General features: G+C 37.7%; 1 protein-coding gene and 1 pseudogene across 2 annotated transcripts in view; one reads left to right on the top strand and one right to left on the bottom strand.

Annotated features, from left to right (window-relative positions):
- The window catches only part of LARP1B (La ribonucleoprotein 1B), a 146,132-nt gene that overhangs the window by 41,776 nt on the left and 77,603 nt on the right, over positions 1-26,753 (top strand). Inside the window, 2 exon segments of the mRNA XM_082642345.1 lie at positions 3,138-3,374; positions 3,378-3,503. Of these exon segments, the coding sequence (XP_082498471.1) occupies positions 3,138-3,374; positions 3,378-3,503 (363 nt within the window).
- Positions 18,470-21,272, bottom strand: LOC309815467 (ADP-ribosylation factor 1-like; annotated as a pseudogene). The gene has a single exon. The product of its transcript is annotated as an ADP-ribosylation factor 1-like (transcript).

The raw sequence follows: 26,753 nt of genomic DNA, 5'->3' as shown, positions 1-26,753 counted from the left end.
CTGTGTGACACTATCTAGGTCCATCCACATCTCTACAGATGACCCAATTTTGTTCCTTTTTATGGCTGAGTGATATTCCATTGTATACACGTACCACATTTTTTTTAATTTTTGAATTTTATTTTATATTTTTATACAGAAGGTTCTTATTAGTTATCCATTTTATACATATTAGTGTATATATGTCAATCCCAATCTCCCAATTCATCACACCACCACCACCCCCTGCCACGTTTCCCCCTTGCTGTCCATACGTTTGTTCTCTACATCTTTGTCTCAATTTCTGCCCCGCAAACCGGTTCACCTGTACCATTTTTCTAGGTTCCACATATATGCGTTAATATATGATATTTGTTTTTCTCTTTCTGACTTACTTCACTCTGTGTGACACTCTCTAGGTCCATCCACATCTCTACAAATGACCCAATTTCGTTCCTTTTTATGGCTGAGTAATATTCCATTGTATACATGTACCACATCTTCTTAAACCAATTGTCTGTTGATGGGCATTTGGTTGTTTCCATGTCTTGGCTATTGTAAATAGTGCTGCTGTGAACATTGGGGTGCAAGTATCTTTTCAAATTACAGTTTTCATCTTTTCCAGATATATGCCCAGGTGTAGGATTGCTGGATCATATGGTAGCTCTATTTTTAGTTTTTTTAAGGAGCCTCCATACTGTTTTCCATAGTGGCTGTATCAAGTTACATTCCCACCAGCAGTGTAAGAGGGTTCACTTTTCTCCATACCCTCTCCAGCATTTATTGTTTGTAGATTTTTTGATGATGGCTATTCTGACTGGTGTCAATGTAGTTTTGATTTGCATTTCTGTAATAATTAGTGATGTTGAGCGTCTATTCATGTGTGTGTTGGCCATCTGTATGTCTTCTCTGGAGAAATGTCTATTTAGGTCTTCCATCCTTTTTGATTGGGCTGTTTGTTTTTTGATATTGAGCTGCATGAGCTGCTTATATATTTTGGAGATTAATCCTTTGTCGGTTGCTTCATTTGAAAATATTTTCTCCCATTCTGAGGGTTGTCTTTTCATCTTATTTATGGTTTCCTTTGCTGTGCAAAAGCTTTTAAGTTTAATTAGAGGTCCCATTTGTTTCCCCTAGAAATCTGAAAACATTTTTCCACTGTCATCTTCGTCAATTTTCAGAACTCTTGTGAAATTCAGTCCCTTCAGATTGTGTCAACTGACTTTTTTATTGCTGAAAGCTTTTAAGATTATTTCTTCATCCCCACTCTTGAAATTTTAGATGATATACCCTGGAGTTGGTCTATTTTTATTCATTATGCTAGTATTTATGTCCTTTAAAGACTCTCTTTTGGGCTGATGATTGTCTCTTAATATCTGGTGATCTTTGGTTGATGGTTTATATTAGTATTGGTAAATTGGTACAGATTTCTTTTGTGTATGGCCTTATAGATCTGCTCATCCAGAGGACCATTTTCCTGAATGTGAGGTATGATTGCACACTCTTGGTTAAGTGTAAAGGTCCTATGGACTTGGATTTCTAGACTTAGGCAGAGCAGAGTCGGGCTGGTTTTGGATCTCCAAAATTGCTAAAATAAGGAGTACTTTTTTATGGGAGGTAGAATTTGTTAGTGTATTTCATTCATTGGTAAAATTACCTTATTTTTTCCCCCATTTTGTTTTAGAAGTTTAGAATAATACTAGGATGTGTTCAGCCTCTCTGTAGCTCCAGCACCTAAGATATGAACCCTCCCTTGGCAAATGTTTAACTTTGTTTAGAAAGCGATTCTTGGGCTTTTAGTTGGGGGCAGACTTTATAATAAAGCTTTGTATTCTCGGATAAGGGTGTGGGGCCAACTGTGTCCTATAGTTAGTTTTCCAGGTACCTTTATTTTTTCAGTATGTGGGCCTCTCACTGTTGTGGCCTCTCCCATTGCGGAGCACAGGCTCCGGACGCGCAGGCTCAGCAGCCGTGGCTCATGGGCCTAGCCACTCTGCGGCATGTGGGATCTTCCCGTACCAGGGCACGAACACATGTCCCCTGCATCGGCAGGCGGACTCTCAACCACTGTGCCACCCGAGAAGCCCACCAGGTACCTATTTTGATTGCTGTCACATAGTCCTTTCCTGTTCTTTGGATCTACCATCTCAAAACTTTTTAGGACCCCAGTGGGATCAATGGTGTCTGCCTTCCCTGTAACCTTCCTTTTTTTTTTAATATTTATTTATTTAGGCTGTGCCGGGTCTTAGTTGAGGCACACGGGATCTTCGTTGCAGCCTGTGGGATCTTTTTAATTGCAGCATGCGCACTTTTTAGTTGCGGCATGTGAACTCTTAGTTGCGGCATGCGTGTGGGATCTAGTTCCCCGACCAGGGATCAAACCTGGTCCCCCTGCATTGATAGTGCAGAGTATTACCCACTGGACCACCAGGGAAGTCCCAGCCTTCCTTGATATGGGTTTTAGATTTCTATTTCCTCTAGTCATGTTTATTATTAATACAATTCCATTTGCTTTCTGCTTTCCAGAAAATTATAAAAATTTCTGATCTTCTGATAGTTATACTTGTTTTCTTATTGACAAATTATGGTATTAATGTAATTGTGAGGTAAAAAGCGTTGAGACTAGGGAAGATCGTTGAATCTTGAAGTCAGAAGACCCTGGTTGTTCTGGGAATTCCCAGTGGTTAGGGCTCTGTGCTTCCACTGCAGGGGGTGTGGGTTCAATCCCTGGTTGGGGGAAGTAGGATCCCGCATGACATGCAGCGCGGCCAAAAAAAAAAAAAAAAAAAAGTCCTTGGTTGTTCTAGTCCGGACTAATTCTGCAATTGTGGACAAACAACGTCACATCTCTAGGCCTTTTTTCCCCTCATCTGTAAAACAAGTTGGTACTAAGGACCATTCTAACTCTAAAGGAGTCTTTAATATAATCCTTCTTTTTTCAGCTTTGTGGGTTTTTTTAATCTTAAACTGATTGTTTAGCAGTTACTTTATATTTATTGGCCTGGAATAATACTGGTGTGATTTTCTTTTGCAGTTTGACTGCTAATCTAGTTATTGAGCATACAGTTTTGATATTACTTACATTAACATTGTTATGTGACATTTATTATAAAAGTGATAACAGTGTTTTTATATAAAATACCAATTTCTTCCTTCAGGAATCACCACCTCTACCTGAAGAGGCATCAAATCACCTATATCTTCCAGATGAACAAGAAGAAGAAGAACTTGATTTTTTATTTGATGAAGAGATGGAACAAATAGAAGGGCGAAAAAACACATTTACTGATTGGTCTGATAATGATTCAGATTATGAAATCGATGACCAGGATTTAAACAAGATTTTGATTGTAACTCAGACACCACCTTACATGAGAAAACATCCTGGAGGAGATTGAACAGGCAACCACATGTCTTGGGCAAAAATTACATCTGAACTTGCTGAAGTTATCAACGGTGGCTTATATTATTATGAGCAGGATTTGTGGATGGAAGAAAATGAAAACAAACACACAGCCGTAAAGGTAATTGTTTCTGACCAACATCTTTCTGTTGATACTGTGTTTTGATTGCACATTGCTGCTTATGTTTTCCTAAACTTGAGGGTTTATTTTATGAAATTTTGAATATAAGTAAATTATATTTAATTTGAAAAATTCCTGGAAATATATCTGATATTCACAAGCTGAAAAATTATTTTATTAAAATGACAGTGAAATAAGTACTTTAATTACAAAAAATAAAATTAACACTCACTGATTAAAAACCCTTTTATCAGGTGAAAATAATAAGAAGGCCTTTTCTCATAAGAAGGAATAAAATCTAAAGTTATGGGCAGGCTTAGTTTACATGCTGTTTACTTTCCTGGCTATAATCACCCTAGCTATGTGAGCAGGGCTTCACAGAGGAGTTACTTTTGTTGCCCCTTGTGTCCTTCTCACCTTAGTCTGCAGTGCATGTTCTGTGGTTGTAGAACTGGTTGCTGACAAGTATAGAAGATTAAACTGGCTGATTGTCTCTCCTTGTCCAATCATAACTTTGTTGCTGGGAGTGATGTTTGAAACCTTGTTCCAATTTTTTATCTTCTTGCATTTCACCCCACCTCCTGGTACCTATCCCAGTTATTAAGGTACAGTAAGAGAGTGCCAGAGTAGTCTACTGGCTATCTACATTCCTTTTATATGACTTTTAATGGTATAGAAAGGAATTAAAAAGGATCTTTTTCTGCTGTTAAATTGATCAGAAACACCCCCCCAAAAATTAAGTATTTGTTTTGGGATAGAATAATGAGGGAAGAGTTGTATAAGTATAATATGCCAAATAGGAAAGAGATCTTGGTCAGAAATACAGTTCTAGAACAAAAAGCCAGCCAACTCGTGGTTGGAAAGAAGGGGCTGGCTGTCTGTGGAGCTCCATAGCATCAATATATGTGCTTTCCTTCTTGAGTCTTCATTTCTTTTCTTCCTGGAATTTCTCCATCACTACCCTCTTCTCTAGCCCCTGCCTTTTTGGAGATCCTGCCTCAAGATATGGTAGCTTGTCAGTGACTTAGAGCCTGAGCAGTTCTCTCTGTCCTACTGCAATGGGAAAGGAAGTGTGTTTTTATAAAGTTTCTTGGTTGAAAGTCTCTCCTTGCATAAGGGTTGTTACTTTATTTGTGATACTTAAGTTCTGTAAGTAACATCTAACTTAAATACTTTTGGGAACAAAAAGAGATCGAAAATAAACTAATAATAGGTTAAAATTGCACTACCTCCATTCCCTATCCCTCTACCCTGCTTTGTTCTTCATCTACCATTCTGTATATTGCACTTACTTCTTTTCTGTTTCCATCTCATGAATGTAAGATCTATGAGGATAGGGATTTTTGTCTTATTTTGTACACTGCTGTATCTCCAGCTACAACAGTTCCTGGCACAAAGTAGTGCTCAATTCATATTTGTTAAAATGGATAAATGAATTATGGATTAAACATTATGAACTAACCAGGGGAACCTAACCTCTGTGTATAATATTGGTTCTGTAGGAAAATATTTTCAGAGTGCCAAATAACGAACTTTCAAGTCACCTTGAGAAACATATCCTGTTGATAGATGATTATTTGCTTTAAAGTGTAGACAACAATAATTAACTCATCTGTTGCCTTAGCCATTAAATATTAGTCCAGGGAAAGTAATCTTGGCTATATGGCTCTTAAGCATTATGGGTCTGCTCATAATTATGTCTTATCTGATCCCTGTGTACACTCCTGTTATTTAACTTATTTCTTTTGTTTCTAATTCTGTGCTCAACATATAATTTCTCATTAGAATTGTACTTTTTCTGAGAGTCTGTTTAGAGGGAGAGAAATCAATTATTTAATATATATTAAACTCCTACTGTGTGTGTGACACTGTGTTAGATCCTGGGCATGGAAGGGGAAGATAACAGTAGGATCTCTACATGCCTGGTTCTTACAAATAATTAGGGCGATAGACATTAAAATAAGCTGCAATAAGTACTTGATCACAAATTATGATAAGTGTGAAAAGAACAAGGTGCTATTGGATTAGGCTATAAGGGAATGCCTGTGAGAAAGTCACAGTTATAGTGAGATAGGAACTGTGAATAAAAATGAACCATGCAAATAACAGATAAACCATATTCTAGGAAAAGGGACTAGCAGGTGTAAGAATCTGAGATGGGAAAGAATTTGGTATATTTGAGGAACTGAAAAAAGGTCTGTTGATAGTATTTATGTAAGAGAACAGTTATAGATATATAGACATGCATCTGATCATAGAAGGTAACATGTGGGCCATGTTAAATAGTTTGGAACTTACCTAAAGTTCAGATGCAGTACCTTGAAGAATTTTATACAGGCCAACAGGATGTGATCTAATTTTTATTTATTTATTTTTTAATTTTAAATTTAATTTTATTTTTTGCTGTACATGGGCCTCTCACTGTTGTGGCCTCTCCCGCTGCGGAGCACAGGCTCCGGACGCACAGGTTCAGCGGCCATGGCTCACGGGCTTAGCCGCTCTGCGGCATGTGGGACCTTCCCGGACCGGGGCACAAACCCATGTCCCCTGCATTGGCAGGCAGACTCCCAACCACTGTGCCACCAGGGAAGCCCTAATTTTTATTTTTTAAGTATCACTAGTTACTGTGGCAGAGAACGGATTAGATGGGGACAAGAGTGGCAGAAGAAATCCAGTTGGGCGGCTATTAAAGTAGTCCAGGAGATGTATGTTGGTAATTCAAAATAAATTGGTGGCAGAGGAAATGTAGAATTTAGAAGACCCAGGTCTGAGCTCTGAGGAGTGATCATTTAGGAGTTGTATAGGAAACTGGTGTGGAAGCCAAACACTGTCTTCCAGAGGAAAGAATAATCAGATGTGTCAGAAGCTGGACAGATTGAGTTTAGGTATAAATGAAAAGAATGCCAAATTGGTAGGGTTGTTTGTTGATCATTTCTGACTTTGTGAAGGGAGTTTTGCTGAATCCAGAAGCTGAACTGTACCAAAGAGTAGGTGTAGGCCTTCTGTTTCTGACATGTCCTTATTACTGAAGACAACTAAAATGGCCTTTTAATAAATGAGAAAATATCTACTTAAAATCCTTGAAGATCTACAAGGTAAGTTATTATCAGAATAAAACCATAGAGAAGCAGCGTGTTGAAACCAGTTTTGCCTGGGAGACCATTTTGGAATTTGGGTAGTTTGAGAAGTTCAGCTTTGCAAAAGCCACCCAAAATGTAGGGGTAAAAGACAAACCCATGGCCCAGTCAAAAAGTCAGGGATTCCAACAGGAGTCCTTTTCCCATTGAATTGGTACCTAAGGAAAATACCCTAGGGAAAGAGAACTTAACTGCTTTCTCATCTTCACCTCTATGGGACCACAAAACATATTTCCTTAGTTGTGCTAAGCAGAATAAGGAGAAAAAAATTGGCTTAGAAGTTATAATCATGCAACCCAAATTCATACTATATGGGTGACTAGAGTAACTACTAGTCATAAATTTAAAGTGATTGTGGCCTGTTTATTTCCCAGAAATTAGCAGAAGCAAATCTAACTTTTTTGTGAAGACATTCACCTTTATCCTAGGCCTCAAAGAATTTACTCAAATTATTTTGTAATGAAAGTGAGCAGCTTGGGCTTCCCTGGTTAAGAAACAGCCTGCCAGTGCAAGGGACATGGGTTTGAGCCCTGGTCCGGGAAGATCCCATGTGCCACAGGGCATCTAAGCCCGTGAACCACAACTACTGAGCCTGCGCTCTAGAGCCTGTGAGCCACAGCAACTGAGCCCACGTGCCACAACTACTGAAGCCTGTGTGCCTCGAGCCTGTGCTCCACAACAAGAGAAGCCACTGCAATAAGAAGCCCCTGCACTGCAACAAAGAGTAGCCCCTGCTCGCTGCAGCTAGAGAAAGCCCAAGCACAGCAAAAAAGACCCAATGCAGCCAAAAATAAATAAATTAATTTAAAAAAAAGAAAAGTAAATGAGCAGCTCACAAAGTTAATAAGCAAACAAGGAAATAAGTTACTGCATGTGAGAATGAGAAAAAGTAACAGTAAGACCATACCCTGAAAAATTTTAGGTAGTAGGATTATTAAACATAGTATAGAGTAACTTTGCTTACTGTGTTTAAAGAAAAATATCTGCAGGGAAAAATAAATTCTAAAGAATAACCTTTCTAGAACTTCTGGAATAAAAACAGTTAAGGCTGAAATTAAGAACTCAGTTAATTGAAGGGATTAACAGCAGATTAGATACAATTAAAGTATTAGTGAATTGGAAGACAGTTTACAAGAAGCTATTCAGAAATCAGCATAGAGTGATAAAGAGATAGAATATATGAAAGAAGGTATAGAATGGTATTGTAGACAGTCTTTGCTATTATTTGGTGTATTTCAAATCAAGTTGTATAATTTAACATCTAGTGGATTTTATTATAAATCTTTTTATTTTTGAGAAAAGTAAAAAGCAAGTGGAATATAGAGTGATAAACATGGTCTAAGATAGATATTTATTCAGAGTTCCAGAAGGAAAAGAGAGAAAATGGGACAGAATCAGTATTTTAATAGGTAATACCTAGGACTTTTTCTGAACTGCAGAGAGGTACCAGAGTGGAGCAGCCAGGGAAGAAAGGCGGTTACTTTCAAAGAAAGAAGAGTGACTGAACAGCTAACTGATAGCTGACTTCTCACCAGTAACATTTGAATGCAACAGACAATGGAACAATGGTGTTAATATAACACGGGAAAATAACTACCAACCTATAATTGTGTGCCTTGCAAAAGTATCTTTCAAGTAAGAGAGTGACATATAATGAGAGAAATTGCAGTTCGTCAAAGGAATTTCCAAAATTGGAATAAAAGTGATTACAGGTGCCAGAGATACAGAAAGGAGTATAGAGCAAAGCAAGTGATAAATATGTGAATAAATCTGAATAAATATTAACTGTATAAAACAATAACTGTGTTTCACAGATCTAATATAACATGAACACAAACTGGGAGAGAGCAATGAATGAATTGTATTTAAAGGTACTTCTGTGTTTAGAAAGAAGATAATTGATTATTTTTAGTTTTAAAAGTTTTCATTTTGCCATTTGAAGGACACCCGTTTAAAAATAAGATTAGAAGGAATAATCTTGAAACTAGGAGAGAGGGAAAATGTGGAATAAGACAAGAATAAAGGGGAAGGAATCTTCCAGCACAAAAATGAGGTAGTAAATTGAAACCCAAATATCTAAGTAGCAAAAATGAATATTGTCAGAATATATGCAAATACAACCAGTTATGTTATTTACATGTGACACATCAAAAAGATAAGGAAGCCAAAAGATTGAAATTAAAAGACTGAAAAAATACATAACATAAAATAGTAATAATCCAAAATCAATCTACAGATTCAGTGTAGTCCCTATCAGTATCCTAACTGGCTTCTTTGCAGAAATTGACAAGCTGATCTGAAATTCATATGTAAATTCAAGGGATCCAGAATAGCCAAAACAATCTTGAAAGAGAACAAAGTTGAAGAATTCATACACAGTCCTTACATTAGGGCAATGTTGATACTAGTATAATGATAGACATACAGATCAATGGAAGAGAATTGGGAAATACACCTACCTGTCTGTGGTCAACCAGCTTCCAGCAAAGGTGCCTAAAAAGCCATTCAATAGGGAGAGAATAGTCTTTTCAACAAATGGTCTTGGGACAAGTAGATATCCACATACAGAAGAATAAATTAGACACCACCCTAACTCACCGTGCACAAAAATTAATTCATAATAAATTAAACACATAAATGTAAGAGCAAAAACTGCAAAAATCTTGGAGGAAAACATAGAAGAAAATCTTTGACTTTGTATTTGACAGTGGTTTCTTATATGACACCAATAGCACAAGCAACAGGAGGAAAATAATTTTGATATTATCAAAAAATTTAAAATTTTGTACTTCAAAGGACACCAGAAGATGGACCCCCCAAAAAACCCATTTACATTAGCACCCCCCAAAATGAAATAACTGAAGTATAAATCTAAGAAAATATGAACAAAGTCTATGTGAGGAATACCATAACTCTGATGAAAGAAATCAAAGAACTAAATAAATGAAAGAGATTCTGTATTCATACACAGGAAGAGAGACTCAATATTGTCAGTTTTCCCAAATTGATCTATAGATCTAATGCAATCCCAATCAAGATTCTAGGAATTTATTTTGTGGATATTGACCAACTGATTCTAAAATTTTATGGAGAGGCAAAAGACCCAGAATAGCCCATACAATATTGAAGGAGAAGATAAGTCAGAGGACTGATAACATCCAACTTCAAGAGTTACTATAATGCTATGGTGATCAAGACAGTGTGATATTGGTGAAATAACAGACAAATAGATCAATGGAACAGAATAGAGAACCCAGAAATGACCTCTAAAAATAAACTGATCTTTGGCAAAAGAGCAAAGGCAATAAAATGGAGAACATAGAGTCTTTTCAACAAATTGTGATGGAACAACTGGACATCCACATGAAAAAAAAAATGAATCTAGACACAGACCTTACTCCCTTCACAACTCAAGATGGATCACAGGCTGAAATGTGAAACACAAAACTAAAAAACTCCTAGAAAGTAATATAAAATAAAATCTATATGATCTTGGGTTGAGCAATGACTTTTAATAAGTTGGATTTCATTAAAATGAAAAACTTTTGCTATGTGAATGGCACTGTCAAGAATGAGAAGCCAAGCTATGGAATGGTAGAAAATATTAGTAAAACACACATCTGATAAAGGACTATAATCCAAGATATACAAAGAACTCTTAAAATCAACAATATGAAAACAACCTGAATAAAAAATGGACCAAAGATCTGAACAGACATCTCACCAAAAAGATGTACAAATGGCAAATAAGAATACGAAAAGAGGGCTTCCCTGGTGGCGCAGTGGTTGAGAGTCCGCCTGCTGATGCAGGGGACACGGGTTCATGCCCCGGTCCGGGAGGATCCCACATGCCACGGAGCGGCTGGGCCCGTGAGCCATGGCTGCTGAGCCTGCGCATCCGGAGCCTGTGCTCCACAACGGGCGAGACCACAACAGTGAGAGGCCCGCGTACAGCAAAAAAAAAAAAAAAAAAAAAGAGAGTACGAAAAGATACTCCATGTCCATATATCATCAGGGAATTGCAAAGTAAGACAACAGTGAGATTCTACTACACACCTATTAGAATGGCCAACATCTAGAACAGTGACAGCACTAATAAATGCTTCTGAGAATGTGGAATAACCCTCATTCATTGGAGGTAGGAATGCAAAAGGGTACAGCCACCTTGGAAGACAGTTTGGAAGTTTCTTACAAAACTAAACATGCTCTTACCATACAATCTAGATTGAGTGGACAATCTTTTGTCCACACAGAAACCTGCACGTGGATGTTTAAAGCAGCTTTATTCATAATTGCCAAAACTTGGAAGCAACCAGGACATCCTCCAGTAGGCAGATGGATAAATAAACTGTGGTATATCCAGACAATGAAATATTATTTAGTGGTAAAAAGAAACGAGCTATCAGACCATGAAAAGACATGCAGGAACCTTAAATGAATGTTACTAAGTGAAAAGGTCCAATCTGAAAAGGCTACATACTGGGTGATTCCAACTAGTCAATGTTCTGGAAAAGGAAAATGATGGAGATAATAAAACTAGTGGTTTCTAGGGGTTGGGGGAGGGAGGGATGAATAGGCAGAACAGACGATTTTTAGGGCAGTGAGATTTTTTTGGTATGATAATATTATAATGATGGACATGTCATTATCCATCATTATATCCATCCATATATCAAAACCCATGGGAAGTACAACACTGAGTGAAACCTATGTAAATTATGGACTTTTGGTGAGGTGTCATTGTAGGTTCACTGATTATAACAAATATAACGCTTGGTGCAGGTTGTTGATAGTGGGCAGGCTGTGTGTGGGGGAGGTTATAGGGTATATGAGAACTCTAGTTTATATAATTTTACTGTGAAGGTAAAACTGTTCTAAAACAGTGTACTGAAAAAAACAGGAGAAAATATTTGCAAATCATATTTAATAAAGGAGTTGCATTTTTAATATGTAAAAAACTCTTACAGCTCAATAATAAAAAGGGCAAATAACCCAGTTATAAAATGAGCAAAGAAAATGAATAGATATTTCTCCAAAGAAGATACACAAATGGCCAATAAGCCCATGGAAACTTGGTTGACATCATTAGCCATCAGGGAAGTGAAGTGAAAAATCATGATCACAATGAGATGCCACCCATACCTACTAGAATGACCACAATAAAAAATATATACTCACAATTGCTGGTGATGATGGGGGAAATATGAATCCTCATGGACTACTGGTAAGGATGTAAAATGGTCCAACTGTTTTGGAAAGCAATTTGGCAGTTCTCAAAATGTTAAACAGAGTTATTATATGACCCAGGAATGCCACTCCTAGGTATATACATGAGAGAAATGACAACATATGTCCACACAAAAACTTGTACACAAGTCTTCCTTGTAGCATTATGAAAGTGGAAAGAACTAAAATGTTCATCAGCTGATGAATGGATAAATAAAAGGTGGTATAGCCATACAATGGAATATTATTTGGCAATAGAAAAAAGTGAGTTTACTGATACATGCTATATGAAAACATCATGCTAAGTAAAAGAAGCCAGTCACAAAGTACCACATATTATATGATTCTGTTTATCTGAAATGTCCAGAGCAGAGAGAAATTAGATTGGTGACTACCTAAGGTGGGGTTTGGGATGGGTGGAGAAAATAGTGACTGCTAGTGGGTACTGGGCTTCTTTTTGGAGTGATGAAAATGTAATATTGATGTGATGATGGTTGCATGTGTAAACTAAAAACAATTGTACACTGGGGTAGATTGTACCGCATGTGAATTATATCTTAATAAAATGATTTTTAAACAAGTAAAAGGAAAGACATCCTGTGTATATGGATTGGAAGTCAGTACTACCCAAAGTGATCTACAGATTCAGTGCAATCCCTATCAAGGTCCCAATGGCATTTTTTACAGAAATAGGATAACGGATAATGAAATTTATATGGAATCTCATGGGACCCTGAAGAACCAAAAACAATCTTTAAAAAGAAGAAATAAAGTTGGATATTTCATGCTGCTGATTTCAAAACATATTGCAAAACTACTGTAATTAAAACAGTGTGTTGCTGGCATAAAGATAGACATAGACAAATGGAATTATAGAGCCCAGAACTTGAATGTCAAGACCATTCAGTGGGGAAAGGACAACTTCTTCAACAAATGGTGTTGGGAAAACTGAGTATTCACATGCGAAAAAATGAAGATGGACTCTTACTTTAACACCATATGCATAAAAATTTTAATAACAGATTAAAGACTTCAACCTAAAACTCAAAACTCTTAGAAGAAAACATAGAAGTGAAGCCTCATGACATTTGATTCAGCTAAAACTCAAAACTCTTAGAAGAAAACATAGAAGTGAAGCCTCATGACATTTGATTTGGCAGTGATTTCTTGGATATAACACCAAAAGCACATGTTAAAAAAAATAGACAAGTTGGAATTTATGAAAATCAAAAGCTTACATGTATTAACAGACACAAAACAGGGTGAACAGACAGCCTGCAAAATAGGACAAAATATTTGCTTATCATAACTGATAAGGTGTTAATATTCTTGAATATATAAAGAAACCCAACAACTCAACAAAATAACTCAATTTAGAAAATGGACAAAGGACTTGAATAGACATTTCTCCAAACATGATATACAAATGGCCAATAAGCACATGAAAGTATGCTCAACATCATTACTCATTGGAGAAATGCAAATCAAAATCAAATAAGTTATCACCTCAAACTCATTAGGACGGCTACTTTCAAAATAAAAAGCAAAACACAGAAAATAACATTTGTTGGAGAGGATGTGGAGAAATTGAAACCTTGCATTCGTGTTGGAAACATAAAATAGTATAGCTGCTATGGGAAACAGTATGGCAGTTAGAAAACTAAAGAGATATTTGCATGTTTATAGCAACAGTATTCACAATAGCTAAAAAGTGAAAACAACACAAATGTCCATTATCAGATGAATGGATAAACAAAATGGTGGTGTTTATGGGCGATGGAATATTATTCAGCTTTCAGACGAATGGGAATCTGTCACATGCTACATACATCACTGATAGTCTTTCAGGACATGCTAAATGAAATAAGTCCCAACGACATAGTGTATGATTCCATTTATATGAAGTACGAAAGTGTTAATATTCATGGAAACAGAGTGGTGGTTATGGGGTGGGGGGAAACGGGGAGTTGTTTTAATGGGATAGAGTTTCAGTTTTGCTTAATAAAAAAATTTGGGTATCTGTTGCACAACAATGTGGGTATACTTAACACTACAGAACTATACACTTAAAGATGGTTAAGATGGTGAATTTTGTTATTTGCTTTTTTATCCCAATTAAAAGTAAAAATTATAAAAGAAACCCAGCCATTTACCAAATAAATAAAAAGTAAAGAAAGAAAGCTGTAGTACATATATTTATATCAGACAGAATAGGCTTACAAAGTAGACTTGAAGACAAAAAGCATTACTAGTGCTAAGAGTGTCCTTTTGTAATGATTAAAAGTGAAGAAATTCATCAGAAAGTATAACTTAATATTTGATGTATTTAATACAAAATATTCGAATATGTGAAGCAAAAGTTGATAGAACAAATCCAGTCATAGTGATGTAATTTACCCCCAACTAAATAAGGAATGATCAAATAATTTTTAAAATGAGAATAATTTGAGAAACAACTCTGTACCTAGCAACTGCAGAGTACATGTTCTTTTTGAAGATATCTATACTACTTTGACCTATTTTATAAAGCAAATTTTTAAGCATCGATAATAGATAAAACACATTAATAGTGGAATTAATTTAGTGTTTAACAATGGAGATAATACCCCGTGTGTCTTTGAACAAAGACGTATTTTAAATAACTCACCAAAGAAGAAATCATAGTGGAAATTAGAAAATCTAAGTGGAATGTTAGCTGAATTTTAAAGGTGCACCTAGAGAGATAGGCTTAAATGCAAATATTAGGTAAAATGCTTGAACTTAATAAACCAATCACCACTATTATCTTTGCTGTATAGAAATCCCGCCCCCCAGTCTCAAAGGCTTAAAGTAAAAAATTTCTCACACTGCTTGGCAGTGACTGGGTTGGCTGCTGCAACTCTGTGTGTGTGTGTGTTTGGTTCTGTTTGGTTGGTATTCATACTGAAAAAGCAGCCCGTGTACAGTACTTGCTCATTCATTCATATAGCAGATGGGGTGAACAAGAGGATGAGCTAAAGTGTATAATTGTTTTCAAAATTGCTGCTTAGGTGTGTTTTATGTATATTTGTTCACATTCCGTTGGCTAAAGCAAATCACATGGGTAAGTGTTGTATATGGGCCAGAGTTGTATATGCTCAAAGGAGATGAAAGGTAATTACAATGGGTAGATGTACATAATCCTTTAATTTAGGAAATCTGGGCTCTGAACAATAATAGAATCTACTGTAGCTTTTATGAAGCTAGAAGTTAGAAAGTTCTCAAGAAGTTAGAAGAATTAGCAAAATTAACTTCCATAAAAATATATGGAAAGAAGTAATTTAATTAATTAGATCTAACAGAGGATTAATCATACCAACACTTAATTCTTTGAAAAGACCAAGATTATACTTAGGAAGACAAAATAGAGGAAAATGTAAATATTTTAGCTGCAGTGAAAATAAGGATGTAATGACTGATTATGGAGAACTTTTAATAGGTATTTCAGACGAATGATTTGAACATTTAGATAAGGAAAAATTTCTAGAAAAATATATGTTACCAAAACTGACTGGAAAAGAAAGTAAATTGCTATAGATCATTTTAAATAATCTTCAGATGCCAAGATTTAACTTAATTTTATTAGCAAGTTCTTCTAAAATTGGAATGATTCCAGCCATGAACAAGTTTGCAGTGAATAGAGCTAATAAGTATTCAAATATTTGTTGAATTGACTGAGGTAAAAAAGGGAATACTTGACTCATTTTATGAGAAGAGCATAACCTTATACTAATACCTGAAGAGAACATGAATGAGAAATTCATGAAAATATGAATGAGATTTCATTTTCTAATAGTATAAAACAACCATGAAAGGATCTATGTATTTTTGAAATGTGTACAAACATACATAGAAGGTAATACTGTAAAGAAAAAGGCAGGAATAATTATCACGTAAGTCAGGATTTGGCTTGTTTTTGTGGGAAGGGAATAGAATACACAGGGTTTCAATATACTAGCAGTGTTGTGTTTCTAGTAGTTTTTACATATTAGTTTTTTTTTAATTTTCATTTAAATTTATTTATTTTACATATTAGTTTTCTAAACAAGTTGCACAGGTATGTTTAATACGTTTTCCTATGTGGCATACTTCATGACAATACTAAGAACATGCTAGCATGAATGGGAATGTGTGGGACAAGAAGAGGTAAGCCAAAGATGAGTTACTCACTTCTTGGAGCTGCAGGGCTGTTCTTGGGCTAAAATAAAGCTTAGGGTGAACTTTTTTTTTTTTAATACTTAAAAATGTTTTTTTATTGAAGTATAGTTGATTCACAATATTGTGTTATTTTCAGGTGTAAGGTTGAACCTGTTTTTGTTTTTTGTATACAGCTATTTGTCTTCTTGTCCAGTGGTCTGCTTGGAGTGGTGTTGCAAAGCTGTACATTGTTGAAGGCTTTATTAACAGGGGACATACAGAAAGGACTTCCGTCCAAGAGATGTGCTGCTGGGCCTCGGCATCTTATCACTCATTGCTGGCTGGTTTCTGGGCTTTTGAGGCTCAAGAATTGTCCAGTCTACTATCTGTCATGATGCCTCTCCCTAATGAGAAATCTTTAGTTTGAACCTGCAGAACAAAGGAGAAAAAACATTACAACCAGTTCTTCACTCATTGTACCCTCTGTCCGAGTTGCTTGTGTGGAAACCTAAATATACTCATGCCTTTGTTTCTAGCATTTCAGGAAGAACCTTCAGATTGGAAGCTTTTGAATCACATTGGTCAGTCAGTTAATATCTTTAGGCTCATCACATTTGCTATTTTGCAGTATGTCAGCTTTGTCTAGTACTTCTTAGAGTATTATGTGAAGTTATCACTGGTGGTCTAAGTGTCAATTCCCTGAGTTCTCCTTGGCTTTCCTGGCTTTATATTGTATGACAGAACATACCTAGCTGCTGGATGATTGAGACCATCAGCAGGCTCATTGTTGAGAGGGTAGACTGGAGGTGGGCTCTCTTCTGCCTTGACCTATTCTGAATTTGTGGAGTCCTCAAGCCTTAGGAGACCTGATGGCTGTTATTCACTCTGACTTTGCTGACTACTTTGCTGTCTCCTGCTGCATTTCCCTTACAAATGCAGGCAGACCTTTGTGTTTGTTGCAGATGGTGAGAGGAACTTCAGTTGTGGTGAAGTCTTTGGTATGTAGCTGGAAATGGTGTACAAATTCACCAGGAGATGCCATATCCTCACCTGGCAGACAGAGACATGACATCATACTGACTTGGCAAGCTGAGAGTCACCACCACCACTTGAGCTGTTCCTCTTCTCACAGAGAAGAACACCAACTTGAGAACCTCTCTGGCAAAGCTGGGGACTATTCCTGACCAGGAGTCAACTTGTGTGCAAGTTCCACTGAGTGCAATTCTGGACCAAAAACTAACTTCTCTGAACCTCAGATGGGGATCATTCTTCTCTACCTCACTGAGTTTTAAAGACCTTTAAAAACTGTAAAAGACTGGGCATGTGTGAGAAGGAACAAAGGCCATATGGTTATGTGGGATCAGGAATAATGATGCAAATAGAGGTGAGACCAGGAATTTAAAGACAATGCAGAAGCTTCAGGCTTTACATAGAAATTGTGACATCAAAGTACAGTCTGTGGATTTCTTCCCCAGGTGCCACAGTGTCAGATATTTTCATAATTAGTCCTTTTGTGTTGTGTATTTTAAAATGCAAAACTCTTTTAATTCTTCCTCCTAATACCTTACTCTGAAAGACTTCCTCAGATTGCTTTCCTCTCACAGGCAACATGAGGCCCCATCGTTCTCCCTTTAGATATGGTTTTGATTTGACTTCTCCCTGCTGAAGAGACAAGTGAATTAGGAGACCTAATTTCAGGTTTTGCCTCACTATTTAAATTCTAGCCAAAGCCCCTTGTACAAGTCAGTTCCTTATTTTAATACACATACTTCAATTATGGTAGCTTTATAGTAAGTTAACTCTTTCCCAGGAATTCATTCATTAACATCTGCTTGAGTGCCTGCCCTGTGCCACACTGTGCTGGGAGCTGGGAATGTGGTAGTGGACATGACTGACTATTGAAAATGCAATCTCCGAGTAATTCATAATGGTGATGTTGATGAGAGTAGGGTGTGTGGATGGAGATAATTAATCCAAAAAATCTAGATAAATAGATAACTACCATAATTGACCATTGAATTTAGTTATGAGCTGCTTCATAAATAGGAAAGAAGAAACTTGCTGAGTTATCTCAGTGGAACAGTTGGGGTAAAAGTTTGAAGAAATGACAAGTGGAAATATGAATGTAATGCATTCAAATATATATGAATATTGAATATTATATTGAATAATATAATATGAATATTGAAGCTTAGTATAATATATTGGAGAAGTGGCAGTACCTGAAAGGAGATGAGTCAAAGTTTGTGTGTGTGTGTGTGTATTTGTTTATTAATATATTTTTAAAGATTGGAAAGTACTGGAACATTTTACATGGTTATGGGAATGGTCCAGTGGAAAGGGAGAGTTGAAGATATAGAAGGGAGTAGAAAATGGAGCTAAATTCTTGAGACTGTGAGACTGGATAGGATTCAGAGCATTGTGGATCAGGGTTTGTCAGCCTTGGCCCTATTGACATCTTGAACCAGATACTAATTCTTTTCATGGAAGCTGTCCTGTGCAACAAAGGATGGTTAGCATCATCCCTGGCCTCTATCCACTAGATGTCAGAAACACCCCACCCCCATGACAATTTTAAAAACTGTACCTTGAAGAGAGTTATGTGGGCAAAATCACCCCTAGTTGAGAACAGTTGATACAGAGAGAGGCATTGGCCTTTCAAAGAGAGGCTTTGGTTCTTTACCTGGAGGGAAGAAATAGAACATGAGTGTAGATGGGTTTGTAAATTTCATGGTAGAAATAAGAGTAATTTCCTCCTCATGATTTTACCTTTCTCAATGAAATGAGTCAGGGTTATGGGGCTGGTGAAAGGGTCGAGAGTGACAAAGTTAAGTCATTTTTGTAGAATGGAAGAAAATGGTTCTTAGAAAAATCAGAGATTCCTGGCGAGCAGTGGGAGACTACAGGCTATTTCTTTTGCAGAAATTTTACTAGGGAGGCTTTAGACCAAAGAGATTCGGCAGGAAAATGGAGGACAGTACCAAGATTATTCTTGATTTATTTCTAAAAATGATGGAAAAGATCCTATCTAGATCTTACTAGGTCATGAGTATTTAAAGCTGTTAACTTATTGAAACTTTTTGGCTTTTCCATTACACCACATTCTCTCACTTTTCCTTCTACTTTTTCTTCTTTTTTTTTTTTTTTTTTTTTTAGTATTTACTGCAATGGGTCTTAGTTGCGGCATGCGGGATCTTTTAGTTGCAGCACATGTGATTTTTTTTTTTTTATATACAGAACAGTTGATTACTAATTGTGTATTGAAAGCAGTAAGAGGTTCCACGACACCAAATAAACCAGTTCTGAGGTTTTCCCCAAGATAAAGTTTAACAGCTCGAGCTTCTTCAGTGTTTATCAAAATACAAAAGAAAAAAGTAGAGGTTATCATTTTTCGATGGCAAATCTGACCCTTGCAGGCTGAGGGAGTGAAAGCACACGTAGACAGGGGCTCCAAGGGGCTGGGGCTCAAGGATGACCACTCGCGCTCCTGCTGGTGAGACCCCAGAGAGCCCGGAGCAGGCAAGCGAGGGGACTGCAGGGCTCCCGCTCAGACCAGAGCGTTCCAACCAAAGTGCCCATGCTGACCCAAGAAAAGGCTGGGGTTCCTCCAAGCGAGAGCGGTGGATGCAGCCTCCAGCCCGTCTCCTGGGCAGCCATGTAAGCACAGATACAAGCACAAACGCTATGGGGTGTGGGATGACCCAAGACAGAGCAAATCACAGGGACCCTATTGTGACCATGCAGAATGGATCATAGCTGGTTTTGCCCCGTTTCACGTTCCCAACGGGAAACAGACCAGAGGTGGACTGGACTCAGGTCATTACTGCAGAACCTACACTAGGTACATTTCTCCCTTCTGTGTGTTCAAGTGTTCTCCTTATCTTGTATTTGTAACTATTTTAAAAAATGCACTGAGTTTGGGTTAAAAACCAACCACCAAAATGGATCTCAACACAGATGTAAAGCCCAGAATAGGAACATCGGGCTTTTCTGACACAGTGACTCCTGGATGACCCGTGTGCCTAAAATCCCTTCTCAGTACTAAACAGTGGGTTGATTTTCTTTTTACAACAAAAAAAAGCTGAGTAATATTGCATAGGAGTACCAGAAACTGCCTCATTGGAAACAAAAACTATTTACATTAAATAAAAACCCAGTTGCAGGCTGCGTCTGCACATTTACAGCATGGTGAAGCACACTGTGACCGACCATGGAGACAGCTTCTGGCACTCACACCACAGGGGCACGTTTGCCACATGAGAGTAAAGCAAGGGCAGAAGGAGGGAGTGTGAGGGGAGGAGAGAGGAGTACAGCTCACTTCTGGTTCTGGAGCTGATTGGACAGCCAATCCAGTCCCTCATAGAGCCCGTCCCCGCTGGTGGCACAGGTGGCCTGAATGTACCAGTTCCTGTGGCGCAGAGGGTGCAGACCCAGCTTGTCCGTGATCTCAGCTGCATTCATGGCATTGGGGAGGTCCTGTTTGTTCTTCTGCCAGCATCCTCATAAGCTCCTCTCGGGCCTCATTCACACGCTCTCTGTCATCGCTGTCAACCACGAAGATGAGACCCTGTGTGTTCTGGAAGTAGTGGCGCCACAGAGGCCGGGTCTTGTCCTGGCCACCCACGTCCCACACGGTGAAGCTGATGTTCTTGTATTCCACGGTTTCCACGTTGCACGATTTCACTCAGCTTCAGTTTGTACAGGATGGTGGTCTTTCCCTCAGCATCTAGGCCCACCATGAGAATGTGCATTTCTTTTTTGCCAAAAAGGCCCTTGAAGAGGTTTGCAAAGATATTCCCCGTGCTGTAGACTGGTGGGAGCAACACTGGCCAGAGAAACCCTCGGCGGCTGCGGCGCAGCTGCTGCTCGGAGGCAGGCATTGGTTTCGCTCCCACCACGTGTGATCTTTTTAGTTGCAGCATGCGGGATTTAGTTCCATAACCAGGGATAGAACCAGGGCCCCCTGCATTGGGAGCACGGAGTCTTAGCCACTGGACCACCAGGGGCGTCCCCCTTCTACTTCTGTAGCCATTCTTTTTCAGTTAGATTTACGTTTATTGTCTGTTTGTTCCTTAATTGTCAGAGATTCCTAGGCTTATGACTTAAGACTATATTCTTACTCTAACTGCTCTCTCTAAGCACTCTTTCTACCCAGGACTTTATTCACCACTGTATGTTGTTTTAATCCCAACTCTTTTATATCTAGACTAGATTTTGACCCTGAATTTCAGATGCAGTGTGTCTAGCTGCCTCCTGGGACATTTCATCATATTTGTCCTAGAGTTCTTTAAAAATCAACATGCCCCAAACTGAATTTATTATTTCTCCATTCAAAACCCCCTTCTTTAGCTCCTTTTTCTCCTCACAGTAAACAGAACTCCCGAGTTGGTTTTTGATTCCTATATTGGTGATTGGGTCTGTGATCCCTGAACATTGGCATGGGTATATCCCTCTTGCCTCAAGTTAGTCAGTGAGTTTTGTTTGTGTTACTCTCATATTTCATGAATTCTTTCATATCTCCATGTTTCCACTTTTCCAGCCTCATCTCACTGCTCTTTTTCTCTGTACACTGAAGCACTTGGAGTTTCCCAAAGATACTCTTCTCATCTTTAAGCTTTTGTGCATGTTCCTCCAAAGCCTTGAAATGCTCTTGCCCCATCATCTTTTTTTTTTTTTTTTTTGCGGTATGTGGGCCTCTCACTGTTGTGGTCTCTCCCGTTGCAGAGCACAGGCTTGGACACGCAGGCTCAGCGGCCATGGTTCACGGGCCCAGCTGCTCCGTGGCATGTGGGATCTTCCCAGACCGGGACACAAACATGTATCCCCTGCATCGGCAGGTGGACTCAACCACTGCACCACCAGGGAAGCCCCTTGCCCCAACATCTTTGCTACACAAACTCCTAATCATGATTCAAATTTGGTTAGACATCACCTTCTTTGAGCATCCTTTCATGTTCTACATTTTCTGCTCTCTCCCCAGTTACGTAAACCTCTATAGTAGCATAATACAAGTGAAGGAGCTTGATTCAAGTGTTCTCTTTGTGAGTATATGAATGGTTAGGTTCCCAGATAACTATCTTATGGAAAATAACTAAAAATTCTAGATTAAATTATTGAAAAATTACCAAAAAAAAGTTATGCTTGTTCCATAGATTGACTGAATATGCAATCCCAGAGAAAAGAAACTGAGCTCAGAAGCAGACATTTACTCAGAGGACATTTCTTGGTCTTGGTTCTGAATGGAGGCAGGTGGGAAGTAACCACTGGATGGTCAAACATTTATGGATTTGCAGCTCAAATTCATACTTCAGTCCGAAAAAAGCTAAAACTAAGAATATAAAGTAGTTCTGGAGTATTAAAATCACAGGCGCCTGGCATAAGCAAATGTATATCCTCTTTGGAGGAACTTATTTCAGAGGTTGACAAACTCTTCTGTACAGGGCTGGATAGTAAATATTTTCTGCTTTGCAGGCTACTTAGGGTCTCTGTAGCATGTTCTTTGTTTCATGGTTGGTTTTTTGGTTGTTGTTTTTTGTATTTTTTTATTTTATTTTAATGTAGCCCTTTATTGTAAAAGCTGTTTTTAGCTAGAGGGCTGTAAAATAAAACAGACCACGGGCCAGATTTGGCCCACTGATTGTAGACTGACGTCATTCTAAGCCTCAAAATATTCCCCTACGTATTTTCTAAGGGAAGTAAGTTTAGAATGGGGTTGGTGCTCAGAGAAAAAAATGACTAAGCCAGCAAGATAGTTCCACTATCTTGGTGGAGGATTTTATGTATACTTGGAAATAATTTATAATCTGTAGGTTTTTGGTGTAATTTTCTGTAAATGTCAGTTAGGCCAGACTGTTATCTGATAGCGTTGTTCAAATCTTATATATCCTGTAGACTTTTTTTCCTCATATAAATTACTGAGAGAGGGCTGTTAAAATCTTCAACTGTGGTTGAAATTCGTTTATTTCTTCCTTTAGAGCTGTTAATTTTTTTTTTTAGAGCTGTCAGTTTTTGCTATATAAATTTTGTAACTATTGTTAAATGCATGTATATATGATGCTATATATATGCATCTGTTATGAGATACAGTATATATATGTAGTTATGTATTCTTGATAAATTGATTCATCATTGTGAAATATGCACAATGATCCATATTGACTAATTATTTATTTATTTTAATTTTTTTATCTTAAAAGCTTTATTATACACTTCATTATTAATTTTACAGTAAACCTTTTTTTTTTACAACTTAATTGGAGTATAATTGCTTCACAATGGTGTGTTAGTTTCTGCTTTATAACAAAGTGAATCAGTTATACATATACATCTGTTCCCATATCCCTTCCCTCTTGCATCTCCCTCTCTCCCACCCTCCCTATCCCACCCCTCCAGGCAGTCACAAAGCACCGATCTGATCTCCCTGTGCTATGCGCCTGCTTCCCACTAGCTATCTACCTTACGTTTGGTAGTGTATATATGTCCATGCCTCTCTCTCGCTTTGTCACAGCTTACCCTTCCCCCTCCCCATATCCTCCAGTCCATTCTCAAGTAGGTCTGTGTCTTTATTCCCGTTTTACCCCTAGGTTCTTCATGACATTTTTTTTTTCTCAAATTCCATATATATGTGTTACCATATGGTATTTGTCTTTCTCTTTCTGACTTACTTCACTCTGTATGACAGACTCTAGGTCTATCCACCTCATTACAAATAGCTCAGTTTCGTTTCTTTTTATGGCTGAGTAATATTCCATTGTATATATGTGCCACATCTTCTTTATTCATTCATCCAATGATGGACACTTAGGTTGTTTCCATCTCCGGGCTATTGTAAATACAGCTGCAATGAACATTTTGGTACATGACTCTTTGAATTATGGTTTTCTCAGGGTATATGCCCAGTAGTGGGATTGCTGGGTCATATGGTAGTTCTATTTGTCGTTTTTTCAGGAACCTCCATATTATTCTCCATAGTGGCTGTACCAATTCACATTCCCACCAGCAGTGCAAGAGTGTTCCCTTTTCTCCACACCCTCTCCAGCATTTATTGTTTCTAGATTTTTTGATGATGACCATTCTGACTGGTGTGAGATGATATCTCATTGTACTTTTGATTTGCATTTCTCTAATGATTAATGACGTTGAGCATTCTTTCATGTGTTTGTTGGCAGTCTGTATATCTTCTTTGGAGAAATGTCTATTTAGGTCTTCTGCCCATTTTTGGATTGGGTTTTTTGTTTTTTTGCTATTGAGCTGCATGAGCTGCTTATAAATTTTGGAGATTAATCCTTTGTCAGTTTCTTCATTTGCAAATATTTTCTCCCATTCTGAGGGTTGTCTTTTGGTCTTGTTTATGGTTTCCTTTGCTGTGCAAAAGCTTTGAAGTTTCATTAGGTCCCATTTGTTTATTTTTGTTTTTATTTCCATTTCTCTAGGAGGTGGATCAAAAAGGATCTTGCTGTGATTTATGTCATAGAGTGTTCTGTCTATGTTTTCCTCTAAGAGTTTGATAGTTTCTGGCCTTATATTTAGGTCTTTAATCCATTTTGAGCTTATTTTTGTGTATGGTGTTAGGGAGTGATCCAATCTCATACTTTTACATGTCCCTGTCCAGTTTTCCCAGCACCACTTACTGAAGAGGCTGTCCTTTCTCCACTGTACATTCCTGCCTCCTTTATCAAAGATAAGGTGACCATATGTGCATGGGTTTATCTTTGGGCTTTCTGTCCTGTTCCATTGATCTATCTTTCTGTTTTTGTGCCAGTACCATACTGTCTTGATTACTGTAGCTTTGTAGTATAGTCTGAAGTCAGGGAGCCTGATTCCTCCAGCTCCGTTTTTCGTTCTCAAGATTGCTTTGGCTATTTGCGGTCTTTTGTGTTTCCATACAAATTGTGAAATTTTTTGTTCTAGTTCTGTGAAAAATGCCAGTGGTAGTTTGATAGGGATTGCATTGAATCTGTAGATTGCTTTGGGTAGTAGAGTCATTTTCACAAGGTTGATTCTTCCAATTCAAGAACATGGTATATCTCTCCATCTATTTGTATCATCTTTAAATTCTTTCATCAGTGTCTTATAATTTTCTGCATACAGGTCTTTTGTCTCCTTAGGTAGGTTTATTCCTAGATATTTTATTATTTTTGTTGCAATGGTAAATGGGAGTGTTTTCTTGATTTCACTTTCAGATTTTTCTTCATTAGTGTACAGGAATGCCAGAGATTTCTGTGCATTAATTTTGTATCCTGCTACTTTACCAGATTCATTGATTAGCTCTAGTAGTTTTCTGGTAGCATGTTTAGGATTCTCTATGTATAGTATCGTGTCATCTGCACGATAAAGTGACAGCTTTACTTCTTCTTTTCCAATTTGGATTCCTTTTATTTCCTTTTCTTCTCTGATTGCTGTGGCTAAAACTTCCAAAACTATGTTAAATAAGAGTGGTGAGCGTGGGCAGCCTTGTCTTGTTCCTGATCTTAGTGGAAATGGTTTCAGTTTTTCACCATTGAGGACGATGTTGGCTGTGGGTTTGTCATATATGGCCTTTATCATGTTGAGGTATGTTCCCTCTATGCCTACTTTCTGGAGGGTTTTTATCATAAATGGGTGTTGAATTTTGTCAAAAGCTCTCTCTGCATCTATTGAGATGATCATGTGGTTTTTCTCCTTCAATTTGTTAATATGGTGTATCACGTTGATTGATTTGCATATATTGAAGAATCTTTGCATTCCTGGAATAAACCCCACTTGATCATGTTGTATGATCCTTTTTAATGTGCTGTTGGATTCTGTTTGCTAGTATTTTGTTGAGGATTTTTGCATCTATGTTCATCATTGATATTGGCCTGTAGTTTTCTTTCTTTGTGACATCCTTGTCTGGTTTTGGTATCAAGGTGATGGTGAGGAGCATGGACTCTAGGTGTGTGGGCTTCAGTAGTTGCAGCACGTGGCTCAGTAGTTGCAGCACGTGGGCTCTAGGGCACACAGGCTTCAGTAGTTGTGGCATGTGGGCTCAGTAGTTGTGGCTCGCAGGCTATTTTCCCTCTGTTTTATACATTAAATTATGTCTACAAATCTGTCTTTATTTTCACTAGCTTTTGTCTGCCATCTCCATTCTAAAGCTCACCCAAGTACAAAGTTTTCAGTTCTATAACTTATTTTTTTTGTAGTCTACTTTTTTGGCTGAGATTTCCTATCTGTTCACTCATTCAGACCATCTTTTCCTTTGGTTCGTCAAACTTAACTGTAGTATTTGCTTTAAAGTCCCTATTGCAAAATCCAACATTTGAGACATCAGGAAGACAGTTTCTATTGACTGTTGTGGTTGTTGTGGTTGTTTTCTTGACTATGTGTTACATCTTCCTGTTTCTTTTCACATTTTAGATATTAAATGTGAAATGTTTTTTTACTAGACATTTTAGGTATTACACTGTAGAGCTTATAGATTATGCCATCTTCCTCTGAGGAATGTTGAGTTTTTTTTTTTTATTGGCCTGACAACTTGGAAAGTTTTGGGGCTTGGTTTTATTCTTTGTTAGGTCAGATCTGTGGAAAACCTCTCTAACTTGGTAGAGCTTAGCCTCTAAACCCTATGTCTCCTCAACATCTTATCAGGTTTTGTGTTAGACTCTGCTAGGGAATCTAGAGTAGGTCTTACTGTAGGATGTGGGCCTTACTCTGTAGCCTGGCCTAATTTTTAAAGTTTATCTCACCTGGATGCCCTGGGTGTTTATGAGTG

This window comes from Mesoplodon mirus, assembly GCF_964341445.2.
Source record: "Mesoplodon mirus genome assembly, chromosome: 2".
NCBI classification, from domain to species: domain Eukaryota; kingdom Metazoa; phylum Chordata; class Mammalia; order Artiodactyla; family Ziphiidae; genus Mesoplodon; species Mesoplodon mirus.
The sequence above is the reverse complement of the archived record's forward strand: the minus strand, read 5'-3'. Positions and strand labels throughout refer to the sequence as shown.